Source organism: Ranitomeya variabilis, chromosome 7 (genome assembly GCF_051348905.1).
Source record: "Ranitomeya variabilis isolate aRanVar5 chromosome 7, aRanVar5.hap1, whole genome shotgun sequence".
In the NCBI taxonomy this organism is placed as follows: Eukaryota; Metazoa; Chordata; class Amphibia; order Anura; family Dendrobatidae; genus Ranitomeya; species Ranitomeya variabilis.
This window is the reverse complement of record NC_135238.1, coordinates 102,995,573-103,021,296: the sequence shown is the minus strand read 5'-3', so window position 1 is coordinate 103,021,296 and position 25,724 is coordinate 102,995,573. Positions and strand designations below refer to the sequence as shown.

The 25,724-nt window shown below is 44.1% G+C and overlaps 1 protein-coding gene across 1 annotated transcript in view; it reads right to left on the bottom strand.

Annotated features, from left to right (window-relative positions):
* PGAP1 (post-GPI attachment to proteins inositol deacylase 1) overlaps nucleotides 1-25,724 on the bottom strand; it is a 1,745,445-nt gene that overhangs the window by 131,788 nt on the left and 1,587,933 nt on the right. The window contains exon 25 of the mRNA XM_077275621.1: nucleotides 12,012-12,235. Within this exon, the coding sequence (XP_077131736.1) occupies nucleotides 12,012-12,235 (224 nt within the window). The remainder of the gene's footprint in view (nucleotides 1-12,011; nucleotides 12,236-25,724) is intronic.

Sequence of the window (25,724 nt, the reverse complement as noted above, 5' to 3'; positions counted from 1 at the left end):
GCAGTAGAAACATAGACTTTCACGCAGGCGATGCTCCCGTCGCTCATTGATCTCGTGCCTCTGAACGGAATCAATTTGCATGGGCACCTCCTCCACCTCCCGAGAGGTTTTACCTGCAGGCTCTTTGGAAGGAAGGGAAAAGTTAGAAACACGCTTATATGCAGCAAATTTCTCCTGCCTACGCTCAGTAAGGCGAATGTCTATGCGCACACAATGCTGTATAAATGTCTCTAGCTCTTGTGGTGACTCAGAGCGGGCTAGTTCATCTTTTACAATACTAGACAGACCCCTTTTAAAAACAGGCAATTGTGCATAACTGTCCCAATTTGTATCTACCGCCAATCTCCTGAATTCAGTGGAATACTCAATAACAGAACGTTTAGCCTGGCGTAAAGACAACAAAGCAGATTCAGCGGTTGCACGGCGATTAGGGTCATCAAACATTAATGCCATAGCGGCTAAGAAATCATCCAAGTCATTTAACCATGGGTCACGAGACTCAATCAACGGATTCGCCCAGGCGAGCGCTCGTGAGGTCAGTAGCATTATTACACACAATACTTTGGATCTATCAGTAGGAAAACGGTCAGCATGCACATCAAAATACAGCATACATTGATTCACAAAGCCACAAAATTTGTTGCGATCACCATTAAATCTGAATGGGGGCAACTTAGGTGGGCCAGCTGGTGGCGGTTGCCCAGAGGGTAAAGTCACTTGTGCAGCTATTATCGTGCTTATGTCCTGAAAAGCCCGTCCATACTGGGACTCTATGCCAGCAAGTTTGTTTTCCTGGGCCGCCATGCGGTTGCTCAAGTCCTGCAAAGTTTGTCCAAACACTTGTTGATTGTGTTCAAAGCTTCCAAACTTCTTTTGCAGACCTTCCACATCTTTCTGCAGTGATCTAATTATGGAAAACACCTGCTCTAATTTGCTTTCAGCAGTCATTGTTCCAGCAGTCTCCTTTTTTTTTTTTAGGCTAAAGTATCCTGTAATAATTGTAGGGGATAACTCAGGAGACTCTTTGCGTGGAACAAGACAACTACAGGACACAGTTTTATAAGTGGTAAAGTCTATATTATCACACGGTGATTCAAACAGGTGCAGAGAGAAACTCAAGTCCACAACACTTGGTGCAAATAATAAACACAGCTTAGCAGTCTATAGGAAACTTCAGAGGAAAATGCAATCAAGCAGAAAGTCTATGAAGCACAGTTATTCTTGAGGATACTTGACACGAATAAATCCTTGTCTTAGTCCAGGCACAGATAGATATGCTTATTAGGTAGTTCAAATCATGTCTTAGCTCAACCAGGGAGGCCTGGTTAATAGTCTCAGGTTATTGCAAAGCAGCAACAGCTTACATGACCAGCAAATGCAGATGGAAGTAAACATGAACATCAGATGAAGGAGGATTACTGGAAACTTGTGTATGCAGCAGGAACTCAGAGCAGAGTAGCAGGATCACCACACAGGTTCACAGGAGCAGGTGTATAGCCTGGGAGTAATCAGAGGTCAGGAGCTGGATGCAAGGCAGAATACGTTAGCACAGACTGAAGGCTGGGGTGGAGTTTTATAGCAGGAGACACAGTGCACATGAGACCAAAGACGCCATCTTGAAAAAGGGCAGTAATGCACAAAAGGTAAAAAATGTTCAGAGTCCTGACAAGTATAAATATTTATTCAAAAACATATACAACACAAAAAAAGTACTAATAAGGCTACGTTCACATTTGCGTTGTGCGCCGCAGCGTCGGCGCCGCAACGCACAACGCAAATAAAAACGCAGCAAAACGCATGCACAAAGCTGCGTTTTGCGCCGCATGCGTCGTTTTTTTCATTGAATTTGGACGCAGCAAAAATGCAACTTGCTGCGTCCTCTGCGCCCGGACGCGGGCGCCGCAGCGACGCATGCGGCGCAAAATGCAAGTGCGCCGCATGTCCATGCGCCCCCATGTTAAATATAGGGGCGCATGACGCATGCGGCGCCGCTGCGGCGCCCGACGCTGCGGCGAGGACCGCAAATGTGAACGTAGCCTAATCAACTGGAGACAAAGCAAGATAGTGAATATCTCAAGTGTAAAACACCGGGTCCACCTACATTCTAGTGGATAGGGCTGCTGAACTGGGTCCTCAGGTGTAGAATATGGGTAAGGGCAGCTTTTGGCACATCTAAAATGCTTCTTGTTCCCTTAAAGTGACATATACTTTTTTGTTAGTTGTCTATATGTGACTTCCTGGTTTGGACTCTATAACTCATTGCTGCTAATTGCTCAACATATTACATCTGACAACTTTTGTGATGTTTACCTGATACTAGGTGAGCTTTAGACTGTGTGTTTCTGTCCTCATTCAGACATATTATTATGGGAATACTAACGGTTGGGTTGCACTTGTACTTTTTGTTTAATTTGCTGCTATTGTCTGCCTCCCCATCCACTAGAATGTAGGTGGACCTGGTGTTTTACACCTGGGATATTCACTATCTTGCTTTGTCTCCAATTGATTATTACTACTTTTTTTGCATTGTATATGTTTTTGAATAAATATTTATACTATTTTATTTGGGACTTTTTGTGCTCTTTTCTTCTCCTTCTGTGTGGTTATGTTCTATGACAGCATCCTTAGCGATTGTAGCCGCCCTTATCACTTGGTATAGGGTATGATGGATTGTTAATATGGTTTCTGATCCGAGGATTGTGTTTACATCTGCTCTGGACTCCTCAGCGTCACCGTCTTCCGGCTCTCTGCGCTGTGACTTTTCAGGCAAAGGGCGCACACTAGTCACGTCATCGCGCTCTCTGACCTGAAACGTCACAGTCAGAGGATGGGGAAGACGCAGCAGCGGAGGAAAGGAGAGAGAGGTAAGTATCGCAAGTAGCGGGGCACTGAACAAGTGTGGGGAGGTGTGGATGCCGGCACAGGGCCCCCATAGCGCGCCAGTGTCCCCAACGGAGAGTTGGCCCCCCTCCTGCTCAGGCCCCCGGCACTGTCCCCATTACTATGGTCATGATTAAATTAAAAGAGGGAATCACTCCTTGTTTAAAACGATATCCCTTAAGCCTAGCCAAATTAATGGCCTTGACCAAGGATATAAAAGTATATTTCCAGGCTGGGGCTCTGGTGCAAAAATCCTCCCCCTGTAACACTCCTTGTATCCCATTAAGAAAAAAGGACCCAAGGGTTCTCCTTATGCTTACAGAATATTGCATGATTTGAGAGCTATTTATGATGTTACAGAAGGTGTGACCTCAACTGTTCCTAACCCACATACCTTACTGTCACAGATCCCAGAGACCTCCAAATGTTTCACAGTAATTGATTTGGCAAATGTATTTTTCCCTGTGCCCCTATATCCTGACTCAGTATCTTTCTGCCTTCATTCGTGAAAGGAAACAGTAATGCTGGACAGTCCTCCCACAATGAGGAATGAACTATCCTACCATTTAGTCAACAGCAAAGGCAGGGATCCAGAAACAGCGGCAACCACTCACCCACAGGTTATGCTATTGCAGTACCTAGATGGCCTTTTGCTCTGCTGTCCAGACCAGACATCCTGCCACAATTTCCTAGCTATGTTTCTTAGCATAAAAGTGATGCAAAGTCTCACATGACAAATTACAGTATTGCAAACAATACATTTTATGAAAACTGTTTAAGGAAAGAGCGTAAATAGTGTCTTATCTGAGAAGGTTAAAAGGTTAATCCATAGGGGAACAGATAGGGCAATCTGTCACAAAGACAGGGATCGTCGGACGGTGTGCTGCCTACCTGGCGCTCGAGTCCGACACATCGCTGATCGGGTGGAAAGATTACTGGGAGGGGCTGGTGAGGACCCAGCGGTCATGGTGCACATTGGCACAAATGACAAAGTTAGAGGTAGGTGGAAGGTCCTTAAAGATGATTTCAGGGAATTAGGCTGCAAGCTGAAAGCAAGGACCTCCAACGTGGTATTTTCCGAAATACTGCCTGTACCACGTGCCACGCCAGAGAGGCAACGGGAGATTAGGGAGGTTAATAAGTGGCTCAAGAATTGGTGTAGGAAGGAGGGGTTTGGGTTCCTGCAGAACTGGGCCGACTTCTCAGTTGGCTACAGGCTCTACGCTAGGGACGGGCTGCACCTCAATGGGGAAGGTGCAGCTGTGCTGGGGGAGAAAATGGTTAGAAGGTTGGAGGAGTGTTTAAACTAGGGATTGGGGGGGGAGGATATTCATTTTATAGGAGGGGAAGATAGTGCAGATAGAGACCTGGGCACAAATAAGGAAGTTGGGGGTGGCGGTGGCATGGGGGGTGGGGTTAGAACAGTTAGTAATTTAAGAAAGAATAGAGGTACAGAGAGTAACATCAAGTGCATGTATACTAATGCCAGAAGCCTCGCCAACAAAATGGATGAATTAGAACTAATGTTGTTGGAGCATAATTATGACATGGTGGGGATATCTGAAACATGGCTGGATGAGAGCCATGACTGGGCTGTTAACTTGCAGGGCTATAGCCTGTTCAGAAATGACCGTACAGATAAGCGAGGGGGAGGGGTGTGTCTATATGTCAAATCTTTCTTAAAACCCATCCTGCGTGATAATATAGGTGAATTTAATGAAAATGTAGAGTCCCTGTGGGTGGAGATAAGGGGAGGGGGAAAAAATAATAAATTACTGATAGGGGTTTGTTATAAATCTCCAAAACTAATGGAAGCAATGGAGAATATCCTCGTAAAGCAAATAGATAAAGCTGCGACTCAAGGAGAAGTCATTATTATGGGGGACTTCAACTACCCTGAAATAGATTGGGGAACAGAAACCTGCAGTTCCAGCAAAGGTAATCGGTTTTTGACAACTATGAGAGACAATTACCTTTCACAACTGGTTCAGGACCCAACAAGGAGGGGGGCACTGCTAGACCTAATATTAACCAACAGGCCAGACCGCATATCAAATATAAGGGTTGGGGGTCACTTGGGGAATAGTGATCACAAAATAATAAGTTTTCATGTCTCCTTTAATAAGATGTGTAGTAGAGGGGTGACAAGGACACTAAACTTCAGGAGGGCAAATTTCCAACGGATGAGAGAGGATCTTGGTGCAATTAACTGGGACGATATCCTGAGACACAAAAATACACAAAGAAAATGGGAGACGTTTATTAGCATCCTGGATAGGACCTGTGCACAGTATATACCGTATGGGAATAAACATACTAGAAATAGGAGGAAACCAATATGGCTAAATAGAGCTGTAAGGGGCACAATAAGGGACAAAAAGAAAGCATTTAGAGAATTAAAGGAAGTAGGTAGTGAAGAGGCATTAAATAAATACAGAAAATTAAATTCTGTAAAAAGCAAATCAAGGCAGCAAAGATTGAGACAGAGAGACTCATTGCCAGAGAGAGTAAAAATAATCCCAAAATATTCTTTAACTATATAAATAGTAAGAAACTAAAAAATGACAGTGTTGGCCCCCTTAAAAATAGTCTGGGTGAAATGGTGGATGAGGAAAAAGCCAATATGCTAAATGACTTTTTTTCATCAATATTTACAAAAGAAAATCCCATGGCAGACAAAATGACTAGTGATAAAAATTCCCCATTAAATGTCACCTGCTTAACCCAGCAGGAAGTACAGCGGCGTCTAAAAATAACTAAAATTGACAAATCTCCGGGCCCGGATGGGATACACCCCCGAATACTGCAAGAACTAAGGGATACTATACTGGAGTATCTGAAGAGGAATAACCTTATGACCCAGTATCAGCACGGGTTTACTAGGGACCGTTCATGTCAGACTAATTTGATCAGCTTCTATGAAGAGGTAAGTTCCGGACTGGACAAAGGGAACCCAGTGGACGTAGTGTATATGGACTTTTCCAAAGCTTTTGATACGGTGCACCACAAAAGGTTGTTACATAAAATGAGAGTAATGGGGATAGGGGAAAATATGTGTAAGTGGGTTGAGAGCTGGCTCAGGGATAGGAAACAAAGGGTGGTTATTAATGGAGCACACTCGGACTGGGTCGCGGTTAGCAGTGGGGTACCACAGGGGTCAGTATTGGGCCCTCTTCTTTTTAACATATTTATTAATGACCTTGTAGGGGGCATTCAGAGTAGAATTTCAATATTTGCAGATGACACTAAACTCTGCAGGGTAATCAATACAGGGGAGGAAAATTTTATATTACAGGATGATTTATGTAAACTAGAAGCTTGGGCTGATAAATGGCAAATGAGCTTTAATGGGGATAAATGTAAGGTCACGCACTTGGGTAGAAGTAATAAGATGTATAACTATATGCTTAATTCTAAAACTCTGGGCAAAACCGTCAATGAAAAAGACCTGGGTGTATGGGTGGATGACAAACTCATATTCAGTGGCCAGTGTCAGGCAGCTGCTACAAAGGCAAATAAAATAATGGGATGCATTAAAAGAGGCATAGATGCTCATGAGGAGAACATAATTTTACCTCTATACAAGTCACTAGTTAGACCACACTTAGAATACTGTGCACAGTTCTGGTCTCCGGTGTATAAGAAAGACATAGCTGAACTGGAGCGGGTGCAGAGAAGAGCGACCAAGGTTATTAGAGGACTGGGGGGTCTGCAATACCAAGATAGGTTATTACACTTGGGGCTATTTAGTTTGGAAAAACGAAGACTAAGGGGTGATCTTATTTTAATGTATAAATATATGAGGGGACAGTACAAAGACCTTTCTGATGATCTTTTTAATCATAGACCTGAGACAGGGACAAGGGGGCATCCTCTACGTCTGGAGGAAAAAAGGTTTAAGCATAATAATAGACGTGGATTCTTTACTGTAAGAGCAGTGAGACTATGGAACTCTCTGCCATATGATGTTGTAATGAGTGATTCATTAATTAAATTTAAGAGGGGACTGGATACCTTTCTGGAAAAGTATAATGTTACAGGGTATATACACTAGATTCCTTGATAAGGCGTTGATCCAGGGAACTATTCTGATTGCCGTATGTGGAGTCGGGAAGGAATTTTTTTCCCCATGGTGGAGTTACTCTTTGCCACATGGGTTTTTTTTTGCCTTCCTCTGGATCAACATGTTAGGGCATGTTAGGTTAGGCTATGGGTTGAACTAGATGGACTTACAGTCTTCCTTCAACCTTAATAACTATGTAACTATGTAATAGGATTGCACTCACCAGATGTAGCTGAGTTGAAGCATTGAAAGGATTCGCTGCAGCAGATCCACGAGTCGAGGAAGGACCAGCCATTAGATACAGATTGGGATAATCACTAGAATTCCAGAATTATTACTACATGGGGAACATTTTGTTCCTGTAATGTTTCCTGATGAAGGAGTCTTGAAGTCTGAATCACGTAGAATAATAAAGCCACATGTACTATTAATTCTGGAATTCTAGTGATTCAGCAGTGCAGAAACAATACATTTTAGGTCACTATACTGCTGAAGGTACAAGACACCAGATTGAAGAGAGAAAACAAGCAGTTCAAAATCTCTCTTTACTCAGGTAATACCAACAGCTAAGCCTGCTGTAGGCCTTGGATAAGGTCTGCTTCCCAAATGATGCAGCCACTCTATAACTGTTTGTCATCTACCCCTTTGATCTCACTCAAGCAGCAATTGATTCCTACCGTTCTCTCAAACTACTCATCATGTCAGCCCCTGTCCTATGCATTCCAAACGATGATCACCCATTTTTCTGGTTCTGCACAGAATAACGAAGTAATGCTACAGCAGTGCTGACAAAGCAACATGGTGACAACCAAAGACCAATAGCTTACTACTCAGCACAAATAGACCCAGTGATCAGAGGGTCTCCTACTTGTGTCAGTTCTGTAGGGGTTGCTGCAGTACTGCTAGTAAAGGCATGTGACATCACGCTGACTTTTCCTTTGACAATTTACTCCCCACATGACATCCATGCCATACATGTACAAGCCAACCAAAACACCTTTCTATGGCCACGCAGCTCAGACTTGAAGGTGCTCGTCTGATTACTTAGTATGTCACCCTTAAAAGATGTAATCTTCTGAATCCAGTCACGCTTGCTTGGATTCAGAAAAGGGGAATTGGTGACAGTATTAGCAAGGGAGGAAGAGTACTTACACATGACGCACGAACGTGACTGCATAGAACTGAAGAGTCAGGAGACAGTGTGTTTTGCACATGTTCATGAAAACCTGTTCCTAATGCAGATTGTGATTTTTTTGTAGATGGCTCCAGATACCACCATGATGGGCGATTCTAAACTGGATATGAAACAGTATCCTCACATGAGATCCTAATGCAAGTGCAGATGTGTCTCAGTTGAGTACAGATGATTGGATGGTCATACGCAGACACGTGAGAAGAAGCCTAGATCCACAGTTTAATGGCCCATTCCAAGTCCATCTGACCACATCCACCTCAGTGAAACTTGAGGGAAAGGCCACCTCGATCCATGCCAGTCATCGCAAAAAGGTCACTTCACAGGCAGAAAGACTGTTCTTCTAATCACTTTGCTGGGGGTAACAGCATTATTGCACCCTACAGAGACACTGGATAAACTTTTAAATATGGTCTGGGACAACATCCTTATTCTACCTCATGCTTTTCTTATAAAGAACATGGAAGGAGAAAAGCCAAAAGGGATCTGCATACACAGCCCAGTATCTGCAAGGGCTATGCCACACTTAACCATTCTTTAGGACGAACGGGAGGTGTTAACACCACACTGCATACACAATGAAACATGTACTCAATCTAAGTTTTTGGTAAAAGATGTACCCCATGATGTTTCTGCCACATTGACTATAGTCAGATGGGTAACTAATAGTGATGATACTCGTTGCTCGGGTTTTCCAGAGCATGCTTGGGTGGTCTCTAAATATTTGTAACTGCTCGGAGATTTAGTTTTTGTTGACACAGCTGCATGATTTACAGCTACTAGCCAGCCTGAGTACATGTGGGGGTTGCCTGATTGCTAGGGAATCCCCACATGTAATCAAGCTGGCTTATACTGTAGCTGTTAGTCATTCAGCTGTGGTGATGAAAACTAAATCTCCGAGCAGTCATAAACACTCCGAGACCACCCGAGCGTGCTCAGGAAAACCCGAGCAAGGAGTATACTCACTCATCACTAGTAACTAATCCCTGGTTCCAGTTAAATAGACAACCTAAGAAACTCCTGGTGGGAAATACAGTCACCTTTTTGAATCCAACAAACTGGTTTAAGGGCTTAGTGGGTTGGATTTATGGCAGATCTGGTTGCAGATTTAATTGTTTTGTTTAATGCTTGATGTAGCCATAAAATATGATTTTGTTGATATGTGTATTACCTAAGTTGTTGAATAGTGTATGTGTCAAAAGTGCTGAATTATCCGTAGTATATTATAGACCCTTAATAACCACTCATGACAGGCGAGTGAGTGTCCAAACTGAGGGTGGATGGGCGAATCAGGTAGGAAGCCCCCTTATGGGTACTAGACCCATGAGAAAGTAGTTCCTTTGTGGACATCAAATAACCCTGTGGAAAATGTTACACCATTTACAAAAGGGGGAAATTGAGATAGAAGGGTTCATGTTTTTCCTCCCTGTTCTACATTTTGCTTAGTATTAGTTAGGCTTAGTCTCATAGTTAAGGTTTTCATATGTCATCTAATACTTTCTTATCTCATATGCAATGTTTGGAGGTTCTGCAAAAACTGTGTTATAGGTACATAAGTAAAGTCATCATGACCTAGGTAACAAGGGGCTGGTGTGTGGGAATTCCTCAATGAGAAGTACTTTGTCTGTAAATGGTATAAGAAGAAGTATGCACAGAAGAAGAAACAGAATTGTTTTGCTCCAAACAAGTGTACATTCTTTTCTCCAAGACCTCGTTATTTTGGAGTGCCTAATCCCTTTATTTGTTCTCACCAGTGATCCTGCATATCTGACTTTGGGTCAGAACAAAAACAGCTATAACAGGAATAATGTAATTTTGACTGCATGTATGCGGCCTAGCCAGGAAATCAGTGATTCCCTCAGATTTGGAGCAGTATGTTGCATTTGAGGGTAATTTGTTGTGAAGAGGAATTCAAGGTTAGCAGTAGTGATGAGTGAACATGCTCAGATTAAGTCTTATCCAAGCGTGGTCAGGTGTTATCCTTGCATATTGGAGTGCTCATATATTATGTTTGAGTGCCTGCAGCTGCATGATTTGTAGCAAATTGACAGCCTCAACACATGTGGGGATTACCTAACAAACAGGAAATCCCCGCATGTGTTGTCACTAGAGATGGGCGAACCCGAACAGTAATGTTTGACGTCCGTACCGAACACCTACTGTTCGGTCATGGACACCAAATACAGACTTCACCAGGAGGTGAGTGTTACTTTTCAAGTTCTTCCCCCCGAACACCGGGTGTTTGCCGTGCTGTCATGTGAATGACAGCACGGCAAACGCTGCTTCTGATCGGCAGTAAAATGATTACCGCCAGTTAGACAACAATGGTTCCCACACTGTCAAATGACAGTGTCAGCCCGCAGCTGTTATCAGAGGTAAAAAGTTTACCTCCGGGCACTGGCATCAGCTGGTGGGACTACTGCTCCTATCAGTCCATGCCTGATGTCGCTAATAATAGTGAGACCAGGAGCGGCTGATGGGAGTATTCATCAGCCGCCACCTGTGCTCTAAATAAATAATGAAAAAAAAATGGCATGGGTTCCCCAGTATTTTTGATAACCAGCCATGCAAAACTGACAGCTGGGGGCTGCAACCCTCAGCTGTCAGCTTTAGCAAGGCTGGTTATCAAGACTAGATGGGTCCCCATGCTGTTTTTTTAAATTATTTGAATAACTAATTTAAAAAATGGCATGGTGGTCCCCTACATTTTTGACAACCAACCTTGCTAAAGCAGATAGTTGGGGGCTAGTATTCTCAGGCTGGTAAGGGGCCACGGATATTGCCCCCCATCGTCCTAAAAATAGCAGCACGCAGCTGCCCAGAGAAGGCACATCTAAAAGTCTTACGATGAGTTCACCGGGAGAATTTCACTGTGGTGATTTTGAACTGCAGTGAACTCGCCTCTGCACTGAGACTTTTTCCGCTACTCAGAAGCAGTGTTTTCCACGCTGTCATGCACATAATGTTCGAGCTTCCCTATTCAAGTAAATGAGGTTCGGGTACTGTTCTGGTACTCACATTGTATTCTCCCTTTCTTTCGGGTTATAATGGGGTATTTTTAGGACCTTCTTAGGTTGTTGTATTAGCATTTGCTAAGTAATGTATAGGAACATAATTGGTATTGCTACATTTGTAAAAATCTGATCTATCAAAATATAATGTAAATAAATCAGATAGGTAAATGGCATAATGAGATAAAAATGAAAAAGACAGAATTACGTTTTTTTTCCGTTACAAAACTTCAATAAACTGTAAAAAGAAGCAACTAAAACATCGTAGCTACCACTATCAGTAAAACGTCAGCTCAGGGTGCAAAAAAATAAGACCTCACACAGCCCCAAATCTTGAAAATTTAAACCGTTATGGGTCTCAGAAAATGGTGAGACGAGCAAAGGATTTTTCTTTTCTATATATATATATATATATATATATATATATATATATATTTACAATTTTTCACATTTTTATTCACCACCACTTAAAAAAAACGATACGTTTGGCATCTACATAATTGCACTGAACTAGAGAATTGTATTGTCTGGTCAGTTTTACCGCATACTAAACTTGGTAATCCCATCAAAAGTAGTGACATTTTTTTTCACGCTTTAACAATGCGTCACATAAAACACGTCTGACAAAAAACAAGCCCTCTTATGGTACGGTGCACAGAAAAATAAAAAAAGTTATGATTCTTAGAACAAGGAGAGAAAAAAACGGAACATTGCCCGGGGGTAAAGAAGTTTATATAACAGATTATTCTTGGATCAAAGGCAAGATATATTTATATTCTTAATTGTTTAGTTTTTTAACAAGTCAAACTAGTAACCAGAAAACCATATTCATACAGGAGATTGATCACATCAGTAGTAAACAAACCTTATATTCTTGAGCCAGTAAGTAAAGCAAGGTAATGTCAATAGAGTTAGCCAAAGCAGTAAGTTTATGACTGAAATATGCATCTTGATGCCATCAGAAGCTGTGCGCAAATCATAAGTATACAGTAGAGGATCCGATTCTTCATTTTGAGGACTAAGGATGCATTCTATATTTTTTGCTGAACTCGCCTCTATAGGTTTGTTGGCAGATATAGGACTTGCAGCCTATGGAAAAAATAAATATGTTATACAAAAGCGTCTATTGCTTTACTAAATTAAAGGATTTAAATTAATTTTACAAACCAGTCCCTTTCATGAATATCTATTCATAAAGAATCTATTATGACATGTCACCGCTCAATTTGTGGAGAAGAGAGCTGTAGGACTCCAAATTAGAAACACTATGGAGATGCCATGGTGTGTGGTGCATGAGACATTCACAGTTCAAAAATAGAGGAACCTTTCAATCTGTACTTAAGGTGTTCCTCGGGCTTCAATGTAAGGTACCGTCACATTTAGCGACGCTGCAGCGATCTAGACAACGATCTAGATCGCTGCAGCGTCGCTGTATGGTCGCTGGGGAGCTGTCACACAGACAGCTCTCCAGCGACCAACGATGCCGGTCCCCGGGTAACCAGGGTAAACATCAGGTTACTAAGCGCAGGGTCGCGCTTAGTAACCCGATGTTTACCCTGGTTACCAGTGCTAATGTAAAAAAAACCCAAACACTACATACTTACATTTCGGTGTCTGTCCTCCGGCGCTGTGCTTTCCTGCACTGACTGTGAGTGCCGGCCGGAAAGCACAGCGGTGACGTCACCGCTGTAATCTGCTTTACGGCTGGCCGGCGCTGACAGTGCAGGAAAGCACAGCGCCGGGGGACAGACACCGGAATGTAAGTATGTAGTGCTTGTTTTTTTTTTACATTTACACTGGTAACCAGGGTAAACATCGGGTTACTAAGTGTGGCCCTGCGCTTAGTAACACGATGTTTACCCTGGTTACCAGTGAAGACATCACTGAATCGGCGTCACACACGCCGATTCAGCGATGTCTGCGGGAGTCCAGTGTCGAAATAAAGTTCTGGACTTTCTGCTCTGACCAACGATGGCACAGCAGGATCCTGATCGCTGCTGCGTGTCAAACTCAACGATATCGCTAGCCAGGATGCTGCAACGTCACAGATCGCTAGCGATATCGTTCAGTGTGAAGGTACCTTAAGAGGTCGTTCACATGTCAGTTTTTTTTACATAGAAGTGATATCCATTTTTTCCATGACTAGTACTCATACCTATAATACGGTGGACCTCCTGTTCACATGTCCGATGTTTTCCTCAGTGGTCCATTATTTATTATTTATTTTACTTGATTATGTAGCGTCATTAATTTCACAGTACTTTAACAAAGATCACAACATCACTTTCCCCATTGCCACCCACAATCTAATTTCCCTATCAGTATGTGTTTGGAGTATGGGAGGAAACCCATGCAAACAAGGGGATAACATACAAACAAACGCCTTGCAGATGTTATCTTTGGTGGGATTTCAACCCAGGACCCCAGAACTGCAATGCCACAGTACTAACCACTGAGCCACCGTGCTTGCCTATGCAAAATCGAGGAGACACATGCAATATTGATCTGAGTGTTGAATGAAAACTGGCAATGCAAATCTATATGTCCGTCAAAAAATTGGAAAGCACTCAGATGCCATTTGCTGTCCATTTTTACCTGGTTGATAGATAGATGTTTTTTTTTTATTGTTTACCATGTTCATTATATGGTAAAACTGATCTGGCAGTATGCTTTTCCATGTCAGTACGATTACACAGATATCAAACATATAGCTTTTTTTTAAATTTAAGTGGTGAAAAAAAATCGGAAATTTGTGGTTTTGTCGCAATTTTCACAGACCTGTAACATTTTCATTTTTCGGGATATACTTTATTAAATACTTTTTAAAAAAAGGACAATTGTCCTAAAAAAGATAAACCAAAAAAATAACAAAAAGGTATGAAATCTACCACATCCTTAACAGGGACCTACCTACCAGAGAAGGTTGACACTCTAGTATGCACGACAATGGCGCCCCCATTCTATTCACTCTCCTTTTGGAGTATTCTCTTACCATGATTAACTCATCGTACATTAGATTTCAATACTTCTATTCTACAGAAGGAGATGCTCTCCATATCACCCTGATGTGTCTAGCAAGTGAGGTGTCTTAATTGTGACAAATGTCCCTCATCAGGGGGATTTTAAGAGCATCTCTTTCTGTATAATAGAAGTAATGAAATATAATGCACAAGGAGGTAATCATGATAAGAGAATACTCCAAAAGGAGAATGAATCAATTTTTAGATCCAAGGGGCCTTAATGAACTAATCTAATGCCTGATTCCTATAAAGTACCACTTTTTTGGGGGGGGTAAGGGACCTTTGACATGTATGTATAATTTTGATCATTGCTACATCTGTTGCATTAAGAATATGGCTCATACATTTATGTGCACAACCAGTATTCTAATTTGCATGTGATCATTATTGAGGGCTAGGGTTGAGCGAAACGGATCGGTCATTTTCATAAGTCGCCGTCTTTTGGCAAAGTCGGGTTTCATGTAACCCGACCCGATCCCAGCGTGGGATCGGCCATGCGGTACACGATCTTCGCGCCAAAGTCGCGCTTGATATGACGCTTAAAGTGCCATTTCTCAGCCAATGAAGGTGCACGCAGAGTGTGGGCAGCGTGATGACATAGGTCCTGGTCCCCACCATCTTAGAGAAGGGCATGGCAGTGATTGGCTTGCTTTCTGTGGCGTCACAGGGGCTATAAAGGGGCGTTCCCGCCGACCGCCATCTTACTGCTGCTGATCTGAGCGTAGGGAGAGGTTGCTGCCGCTTCGTCAGAAGCAGGGATAGCGTTAGGCAGGGTACATAAAGCCCCAAACCGCTTGTGCTGTAGCGATTTCCACTGTCCAACACCACCTTTTCTTTTTGGGACAGTGGAGGCTAGATTTCTGTGCAACAGCTCTGTAGGTTATAAGGCTCCCTGATAGCTGCGTTGCTGTGTGTACGCCGCTGTGCAAACCAACTGCTTTTTTCAAATCCTGTTGCTCCTTCATCTCTGCCCAGCTATCTATCTTGTTTGTTTGTCCACACTTTTGACTTTTGTGTGCAGCAGTCTTTTTTATTGCTGCCTGACATACTTTTCAGAGATAACTGTAGGGAGATAGTAATTGTAGTCCAGTCCCTTTTTTTTTTTTTTTTTTTGTTTGGTTATATCTCTTCAAGCCACTTTTTGCTACAGAAAATATACTCTAATACAGTGGCCCCGATTTCTTCACAATTCTCCCAGAAAAAAAAAATAAAAGTGGGAGATTAAGATTGGCAAATCTGCATTAGTGCCAGTCGTGTGTGTTGCATTTTTTTTTTATTTCTGCCACAGAAAACCTACTGTGTAGCAGTGGGCCTGATTTCTTACTAATTCTTCCCCCCCAAAAAAAATAAAAGTGGGAGATTAAGATTGGCAAACCTGCATTAGTGCCAGTCCTGTGTGTGGCATCTTTTTTTTTTTTTTTTTCTGCCACAGAAAACCTACTGTGTAGCAGTGGGCCTGATTTCTTAATAATTCTCCCAGAAAAAAAAATAAAAGTGGGAGATTAAGATTGGCAAATCTGCATTAGTGCCAGTGCTGTGTGTGGCATCTGTGTTTGTTTTTCTGCCACAGAAAACCTACTGTGTAGCAGTGGGCCTGATTTCTTAATAATTCTCCCAGAAAAAAAAATAAAAGTGGGAGATTAAGATTGGCAAATCTGCATCAGTGCCAGTCCTGTGTGTGGCATCTGTCTTTGTTTTCCTGCCACAGAAAACCTACTTTTTTAACAGTGGGCCTGATTTCTTCACAATTCTCCCAGAAAAAAAAATAAAAGTGGGAGATTAAGATTGGCAAATCTGCATTAGTGCCAGTCGTGTGTGTTGCATTTATTTTTTATTTCTGCCACAGAAAACCTACTGTGTAGCAGTGGGCCTGATTTCTTACTAATTCTTCCCCCCTAAAAAAAAATAAAAGTGGGAGATTAAGATTGGCAAACCTGCATTAGTGCCAGTCCTGTGTGTGGCATCTTTTTTTTAATTTTCTGCCACAGAAAACCTACTGTGTAGCAGTGGGGCTGATTTCTTTCTAATTCTCCCAGAAAAAAAAATAAAAGTGGGAGATTAAGATTGGCAAATCTGCATTAGTGCCAGTCCTGTGTTTGGCATCTGTGTTTGTTTTTCTGCCACAGAAAACCTACTGTATAACTGTGTGCCTGATTTCTTCCTAATTCTCCCAGAAAAAAAAATAAAAGTGGGAGATTAAGATTGGCAAATCTGCATTAGTGCCAGTCCTGTGTGTGGCTTTTTTTTTTTTTTTTAATTTTCTGCACCAGAAAATCTACTGTGTAACAGTGGGCCTGATTAAATCACTTGTCTCACATATCCCCCCCCCAAAATAAAATAAAGGGATAATAATCTTGCCAAACCTGTGCATCTGTGCGAGTGCTGTCTGTGGTATCTGTCAGTCATTTTGTGCCACAGGAACTATACCGTGATATAGTGGGCCTGATTCAATCCCTTGTCTCCCATATCCAAAAAAAGAGGGACATTTCTATTGCCAGTGGGTGCATCTGCGTCATTCCGGCTAGTGCCATATCTGCCACCCTCTTTCTGCAAATCAAACTGTGTTGTTGTGTAATACAGTGGGCCTGATTTTTCCCTGGATTCTCCCACACATAAACAGGGACATTTCTATTGCCAGTGTTTTTATCTGCGTCACTCTTGTTAGTGCCATATCTGCCAGCCTCTTTCTGCTAATCAAACTGTGTTGTTGTGTAATACAGTGGGCCTGATTTTTCCCTGGATTCTCCCACACATAAATAGGGACATTTATATTGCCAGTGTTTTTATCTGTGTCACTCCTGTTACTGCCATACCTGCCAGCCTCTTTCTGCCAACCAAACTGTGTTGTTGTGTAATACAGTGGGCCTGATTTTTCCCTGGATTCTCCCACACATAAATAGGGACATTTCTATTGCCAGTGTTTTTATCTGCGTCACTCTTGTTAGTGCCATATCTGCCAGCCTCTTTCTGCTAATCAAACTGTGTTGTTGTGTAATACAGTGGGCCTGATTTTAACCTGGATTCTCCCACACATAAAAAAGGAGATTTAAATTCACAACCAGTTCAGGTACACCTTCTTTCTGGTTTTACTGGACCACCTAACGGTTGTTAGTTTGATTACATTTTTCCAATAATGAGGAAGTCTGGTGGAAGAGGTCGTGGCCGTGGGCATTCATTGCCAGCTGGTAATGGTAATGGTGATGTTAGTGGTCGTGGAGCATCAGGTGGTCGTGGGAAAAGCAATATAGCCCCTAAGTCTCGAGTTGTTGAGCCAGCGTCATCGTCTGGCTACACAAGGCCTCGAAGGCTCCCTTTTCTGGGACTAGGAAAACCGCTTTTGAAGCCGGAGCACCAGGAAAAAGTATTGGCTTTCATTGCTGACTCTGCCTCTACCTCTTTCTCCTCTTCCTCGGAAAGTGCCAAATGTCAGAGCAGTGTGTCGTCAGTGGATGCTCCCGCTCAGGAACAAGTCGCTTCCTTGCGTCCTTCACCCAGAACAACAGTGAAGGATGCGTCAGGCGACACAACTGGTTACTCCGTGGAGCTCTTTACACATACCGTGCCTGGGTTCGAAAGTGAAATTGTTAACAGGTCATGCCCATTACAAGATGAATCGGACAGGGAGTGCACAGATGCACAGCCACAGCCAGATTATAATGCTGTTCCTTTGACTCAGATCAGAACATTGCCCTCGCAGTGTACTGATCCAGAATCTGACCCCGAGGAGACTATGGATCTCCGTCACGAACGCTATAGCACCGGCTTACACGGTGACCCAGAGGAAGGTGCACAGAACATAGAAGAGGAGGTCAGATGACCCAGTTGTTGACCCCGATTGGCAGCCATTGGGGGAACAGGGTGCAGGCGGCAGTAGCTCTGAAGCGGAGGATGAGGAGCCGCCGAAGCAGACATCAACATTGCAACAGGTTCCATCTGGCAGGCCCGTATCTGGCCAAAAACGTGTGGCAAAACCAAAACCAGTTGTAGGACAGCGTGGCCATCAGGTTCAAGTAGCTCAGTGTGCAATGCCTGAAAAGGTATCCGATAGGAAGAGTGCAGTGTGGAATTTTTTTTTAACCAAGATCCCAATGATCAGCGCAAAATCATCTGTAAGAAATGCTCCAGGACCTTCAGCAGAGGTCAGAATGTTAAAAATTTAAATACAAGTTGCATGCATCGACATTTAACCACCATGCACTTGCAAGCCTGGACACACTACCAAACGTCCCTTAATGTTGTAGCACCCTCTCACAATGAAGCTAATCAGCAAGGCGACATCCCTTCCCTCACTGTAAGCCCGCCGTTTACCACACCACCTGCAGGTAATGTGGCGGTTTCATCGCAAGGCCAAAGCAGTCAGGGAATCACCAGGTTCGTGGTCGGAAAAACTGTATGTAGGGCACCATCAAGAATACCGTCACCAACCCTCTCTCAGTCACCCATGTCCACCGGCACCCCCGCTAGTTCCACCGTATGCAGCTCTCCAGTCCAGCTCACCCTACATGAGACTCTCATTAGGAAAAGGAAGTACTCATCCTCGCATCCGCGTACACAGGGTTTGAACGCCCACATTGCTAGACTAATCTCGTTAGAGATGATGCCCTACCGGTTAGTTGAAACCGAAGCTTTCAAAGCCCTGATGGACTACGCTGTACCACGCTACGAGCTACCCAGTCGTCCCTTCTTTTCGAGAAAAGCCATCCCAGGCCTCCACCAGCATGTAAAAGACCGCATTGTCCATGCGCTCAGGCAATCTGTGAGTAGAAAGGTGCACCTGACAACAGATGCATGGACCAGTAGGCATCGCCAGGGGCGTTACGTCTCCATCACGGCACACTGGGTTAATGTGGTGGATGCAGGGTCCAGAGGGGACAGTAATATTGGGACAGTTCTGCCTAGCCCATGGTGTAGGAAACAGTTGGCTGTAGGCGTTCGTCCCCCATCCTCCTCCTTGTCCTCCAGCAGAAGCGAGAGCTCGTCCACAGACCGCAGTCGCACGACCACTCCATCCGCAGCTGCCACTGTTGCACACGAGGTATCCAATTATGGAACAGCTTGTGGCAAGCGTCAGCAGGCTGTATTGGCAATGAAGTGTTTGGGCGACAACAGACACACCGCAGAAGTTCTGTCCGAGTTCTTGCAGCAAGAAACTCAGTCATGGCTGGGCACTGTACATCTTGAGGCACGCAAGGTAGTCAGTGACAACGGAAGGAATTTTATGGCTGCCATAGCCCTTTCACAACTGAAACACTTTCCTTGCCTGGCTCACACTTTAAACCTGGTGGTGCAGTGATTCCTGAAAAGTTATCCGGGGTTACCCGACCTGCTGCTGAAAGTGCGCAGACTTTGCTCTCACATCCGCCATTCGCCCGTACACTCCAGCCGTATGCATAACCATCAGCGGGCTTTGAACCTTCCACAGCATCGCCTAATCATCGACGTTGCAACAAGGTGGAACTCCACACTGCACATGCTTCAAAGACTGTGCGAACAGAGGCATGCTGTTATGTATTTGTGGGAGGATACACATACACGGGCAGGCAGTTGGATGGCAGACATGGAGTTGTCAGCTGTGCAGTGGTCGAAGCTCCAAGACCTGTGTCAAGTCCTTCAGTGTTTTGAGGAATGCACATGGCTGGTTAGTGCAGACAACGCCATAATAAGCATGAGCATCCCCCTAATGCGTCTGCTGATGCAAAGTTTGACGCACATAAAGGAACAGGCGTCTGCAGCCGAGGAAGAGGAAAGCCTTGATGACAGTCAGCCATTGTCTGCTCAGGGAAGTCTACAGGACGAGGTGGCGGGCAAAGAGGAGGAGGACGAGGAGGATGATGGGGATGACTATTTGTTGGATGAGGAAGCTTCTCAGGGGGCAATAGAAACTGCTGGCGGTGCAAGGCCGGGTTCTGGGTTTTTGAGGGAGACAAGTGAAGTGGATTTGCCAGAAAGTGCTCCTCAACCCAGCATAAGCACTGACTTGACAACTGGAACATTGGCCCACATGGCGGATTATGCCTTGCGTATCCTCAAAAGAGACCCACGCATTTTAAAAATGATGACAGATGACGATTACTGGTTGGCCTGCCTCCTTGATCCTCGCTATAAAGGCAAATTGCAAAATATCATGCCACATGAGAACCTCAGACAGATATTGGCAACCAAACAAGCTACTCTTGCAGACCGTTTGATGCAGGCATTCCCAGCACACAGCGCCGGTGATGGTTCTCACACGAGCCGCAGGGGGCAACAGGGCAGAGGTGTTAGAGGTGCACAGATCAGAAGTGGCGTAGGACAGAGGGGTTTTCTGACAAGGTTGTGGAGTGATTTCGCAATGACCGCAGACACGACAGGTACAGCAGCATCCATTCAAAGTGACAGGAGACATTTGTCCAGCATGGTTACTAACTATTTTTCCTCCATTACCGATGTTCTCCCTCAACCGTCATTCCCCTTTGATTACTGGGCATCCAAAATAGACACCTGGCCTGAATTGGCTGAATATGCATTGCAGGAGCTTGCTTGCCCAGCAGCTAGTGTGCTATCAGAAAGAGTATTCAGTGCTGCTGGTTCAATACTGACCGAAAAAAGGACTCGTCTGGCTACCCAAAATGTTGATGAGCTAACCTTCATAAAAATGAACCACTCATGGATTTCACATTAAGTTGCCCCACCCTTCCCGGCTGACACCTAGCTTTCCTGTAAAAAGGTCTTGCTTTGGGACTGGTGTTACTGACTGTTCCAATCTCTTAATTTGCAGCTGCTGTTTGTCCAGAATACGACATGTTTTCACCTCCCTAAATGCACTAACTCCCACCACGGGGCCGTGGTCTCGCCACTTGTCGCAAGCAGAGTGCCATTTGTCTGAAGAGGTGCGTGTGCCCACTTTTGGTCGACGGGACTGGCACTGGGTCCCTCATAGTACAATGAAGTGTCTCTGGCGGTGGTGGCGCGCACCCAACGTCAGACACACCGTTGTAACATGAGGGGCCCTGGGCTTGTACCGCCGGCCAGGAGAGAGTGTCCCCCCCCCAAGGTCAAACAGTGCTCTACCACTTGCTAAATTATCTGTCGCTGCTCCACCACTGTTTAGTATAGGAACTGAAATCCTTCCATGCCTGGCACAGACAATAACAGTTTGATGACATGTATGATGCTAGTTAAAATAGTCAGGGGTCCTGTCCTACATTTGCACCAGTAAATACTTTGCGCCAAATTACAATGTCTGAAAGTCAGCATAGGAGCACACCCCTGTACCTAAGTATGCCACCCTTTTTTTTTGGGGGGGGATTATTTTTGTTTTGGATACATTAACATCACTTTAGGTTTTGGGACTCGGAGTACTTACTGTGTAAGACACTCCTTCCAATTGTCCTCCACTGACCACACCAAATGCTGCCTGTGTACCCCTGCCACATCATGGAAGCTGCATAGAGCTTATTTTATTATTTTAGGCCTAGGAAGTCTGTTTGCGGTCCCTCCTTCCAATTGTCCTCCACTGACCACACCAATGCTGCCTGTGTACTCCTGCCACATCATGGAAGCTGCATAGAGCCTATGTTATTATTTTAGGCCTAGGAAGTCTGTCTGCGGTCCCTCCTTCCAATTGTCCTCCGCTGACCACACCAATGCTGTCTGAGTACCCCTGCCACCTAATGGAAGCTGCATAGAGCCTATTTTATTATTTTAGGCCTAGGAAGTCTGTCTGTGGTCCCTCCTTCCAATTGTCCTCCACTGACCACACCAATGCTGCCTGTGTACCCCTGTTGCCAAATTTAAGCTGCATAGAGCCTATTTTATTATTTTAGGCCTAGGAAGTCTGTCTGCGGTCCCTCCTTCCAATTGTCCTCCACTGACCACACCAATGCTGCCTGTGTACCCCTGCCACATCATGGAAGCTGCATAGAGCCTATGTTATTATTTTAGGCCTAGGAAGTCTGTCTGCGGTCCCTCCTTCCAATTGTCCTCCGCTGACCACACCAATGCTGTCTGAGTACCCCTGCCACCTAATGGAAGCTGCATAGAGCCTATTTTATTATTTTAGGCCTAGGAAGTCTGTCTGTGGTCCCTCCTTCCAATTGTCCTCCACTGACCACACCAATGCTGCCTGTGTACCCCTGTTGCCAAATTTATGCTGCATAGAGCCTATGTTATTATTTTAGGCCTAGGAAGTCTGTCTGCGGTCTCTCCTTCCAATTGTCCTCCACTGACCACACCAATGCTGCCTGTGTACCCCTGCCACATCATGGAAGCTGCATCGAGCCTATGTTATTATTTTATGAAAGATAGCCGTAGGCACTACTATTAGGGGTGGTGCGCAAGTAGGTGCCCAAACCATATATCGTTATAGATCAACTTGGCACACACGTGGTGAGATGCAAGTGTAGTTTTAATACAAGAGAGTACATACAATATAGACGTTTCGGTCAAAGACCTTCTTCAATGTACCTCTCTCAAAGAGATAGATGGTGTGCGGGTTTTTTTGGGAGATTTTAACCCCTTGGATCATCTGGTATAGAAAAGTGCAGCCTGCGCCTTAATATGGCACTATAGTTCTCAAGTCCAGACGCAGTTGTCCACACTCAGGACAAGCGGTGGAAACCGCGTCCGGACTTGAGAACTATAGTGCCATATTAAGGCGCAGGCTGCACTTTTCTATACCAGATGATCCAAGAGGTTAAAATCTCCCCCAAAAAACCGCACACCAGCTATCTCTTTGAGAGAGGTACATTGAAGAAGGTCTTTGACCGAAACGTCTATATTGTATGTACTCTCTTGTATTAAAACTACACTTGCATCTCACCACGTGTGTGCCAAGTTGATCTATAACGATATATGTTATTATTTTAGGCCTAGGAAGTCTGTCTGCGGTCCCTCCTTCCAATTGTCCTCCGCTGAACACACCAATGTTGCCTGTGTACCACTGTAGCCAATTTAAAACTGCATAGAGCCAACTTTTTTGGTTAACACATACTACCTTTGTCTGTCTGCGCCACTCAATCACGCTGTCCTCCACTGAAAAAGCTGAGCTTCAACCTTCAGGCTCTCATTGAGTATTTTTTAATGTCACACTGCAGTTGGCCTACTACTTTGGTTGGGGCCTAGTAACGGTGTCTGCCGCTCCCTGGTGTTGTCCTCCACTGAAAAAGCTGAGCTTCAACCTTCAGGCTCTCATTGAGTATTTTTTAATGTCACACTGCAGTTGCCCTACTACTTTGGTTGGGGCCTAGTAACGGTGTCTGCCGCTCCCTGGTGTTGTCCTCCACTGAAAAAGCTGAGCTTCAACCTTCAGGCTCTCATTGAGTATTTTTTAATGTCACACTGCAGTTGGCCTACTACTTTGGTTGGGGCCTAGTAACGGTGTCTGCCGCTCCTTGGTGTTCTCCTCCTCCTTGGTGTTCTCCTCCAGGTTTCCTTGTCTGAGCTTCAACCTTCAGGCTCTCATTAAGTAGTTGTTAATGTAACAAAGCAGTTGCCCTACTACTTTGGTTGGGGCCTAGTAATGGTGTCTGCCGCTCCTTGGTGTCCTCCTCCACTGAACAAAGCAGTGCTGCCTGTTTACTCCTGTTACCAATTTTGAACTTCATTTGGCCCACTTAATTACTTGGGCCTACTAACTGTGTCAGCCTCTCATTACAGTTGTCCTCCACTGAACAAAGCAATGCCGCCTGGTTAGTCCTGTTACCAATTTTGAACTGCATTTAGCCTACTTTATTCTTTGGCCCTATATCTGTTTCCTCCTCATCCTGCCCATTGCCCAGCCACTGCTAGATGAGTCTGCTGGTACATTGACCCAGACCACTACATTCCCCTTGCACTCTACACAGCCAGAATCTGACCCTGTTGAAAGTAAGGTTCCCCTTCCTGCATGCTATACCACCTTACACAGGGACAAAGAGGAAGGTGCAGATGAAAGTGCAGGTTCCTTCATCAGGTGGGGGGGACATACTCGTTGGCGACGTCACTGGCACAGGGCCCCTCATAGTACGCAAAAGTGTCGCTGCCGGTGGGAGGCGCCCCCGCCGTGCAAACACACCGCCGTACTGTGAGGGGCCCTGTGCCAGTGCCAATGCGAACGAGTGGGCCCCCCCTGCTTGCTCAGGATCACAGCACTTGCAACGTTGAAATACTTACCTCTCCCTGCTCCACCGCCGTGTCGTAGTCCACGTTTCCTGGGCCCACTAAAAACTTTAACCAGCCCTACCCCCCACAACTTTAGCCAAATGACCCCCAATTTCCAATGCCTAACTATTATTATAAAGTAAATTAATATTGACAAGCTTCAGTAACAAGAATGGATGTTTTTGCCATTAAAATGGGCACTGTAGGTGTTTTACTGGCCTCCACTCACTGCCGACTATGCTTCCCCATTGACTTGCATTAGGTTTTGTGTTTCGGCCGATCCACGACCCCGACTTTGCAAGAAGATCGGCCGATTTCATTCGACTCGACTTTTGACAAAGTCGGGTTTCGCAAAACACGACTCGACCCCAAAAAAGTAAAAGTCGCTCAACCCTATTGAGGGCCTACAGTCATATATTCCCTCGATTGGACAATACTATTTAATATAGATTATCCCTATCTTTCTATGGGGCTATTCTGTATGTTCTGGTTTTATATATGTTGATCAGTGTTACCCACACAGTAGTCATCATGGCCATACACACTAAAACCGAAGCAATACAGCAAGGACAAAAGTCCAGAAAAAATATAAAAGCATGGGAATATTAAAATATACCTTTATTAATAAGAATGGCAATGGTTACATAATGTATAAAAAATGAAAAAAATGCATAAAAACATACAAAATTGCGCAGCAACAGGATAATGGTGTCTATATAATACTCCCAACTAAATCCCCACTGTAGTAACAGGATTTCTTAATTTATGCTGTACATCAATAAGTTTCACTTGTGTAAAAACAGTAAAAAAAGCAAAAAGTTCTGCAATAAAAATATGTGTGCAAAAATCAATATATACCGAAAAATGAATAATATTAGTGCACAAGTGTGTGCACAACAAAGTGACTGAGTGCACAAATATCACATACCAACTGATTCAAATAAAGTGCAAAAAGTGCAAAGACCTGCCAGGAGGTTCATAAGTAGTGTGCCAGCAATATGCTGGGAGCATACACCCACATGTAACCGAGTACAGCAAAAATGTATTGTATATACTTGAGGGGACCGAATCCTGTGCCTGCGCCTCACCCGATGCGCGTTTCAGAAATAGTTATCCTTCGTCAGGGGGTGTTAAGCTCATCAAGAGAATGCCAAGAGTGTGCAAAGCAGTCATCAAAGCAAAAGGTGACTACTTTGAAGAACCTAGAATATAAGACATATTTTCAGTTGTTTCACACTTTTTTGTTAAGTATATTATTCCACATGTTAAAACATTTAACATGTGGAATAATATACTTAACAAAAAAGTGTGAAACAACTGAAAATATGTCTTATATTCTAGGTTCTTCAAAGTAGTCACCTTTTGCTTTGATGACTGCTTTGCACACTCTTGGCATTCTCTTGATGAGCTTCAAGAGGTAGTCACCGGGAATGGTCTTC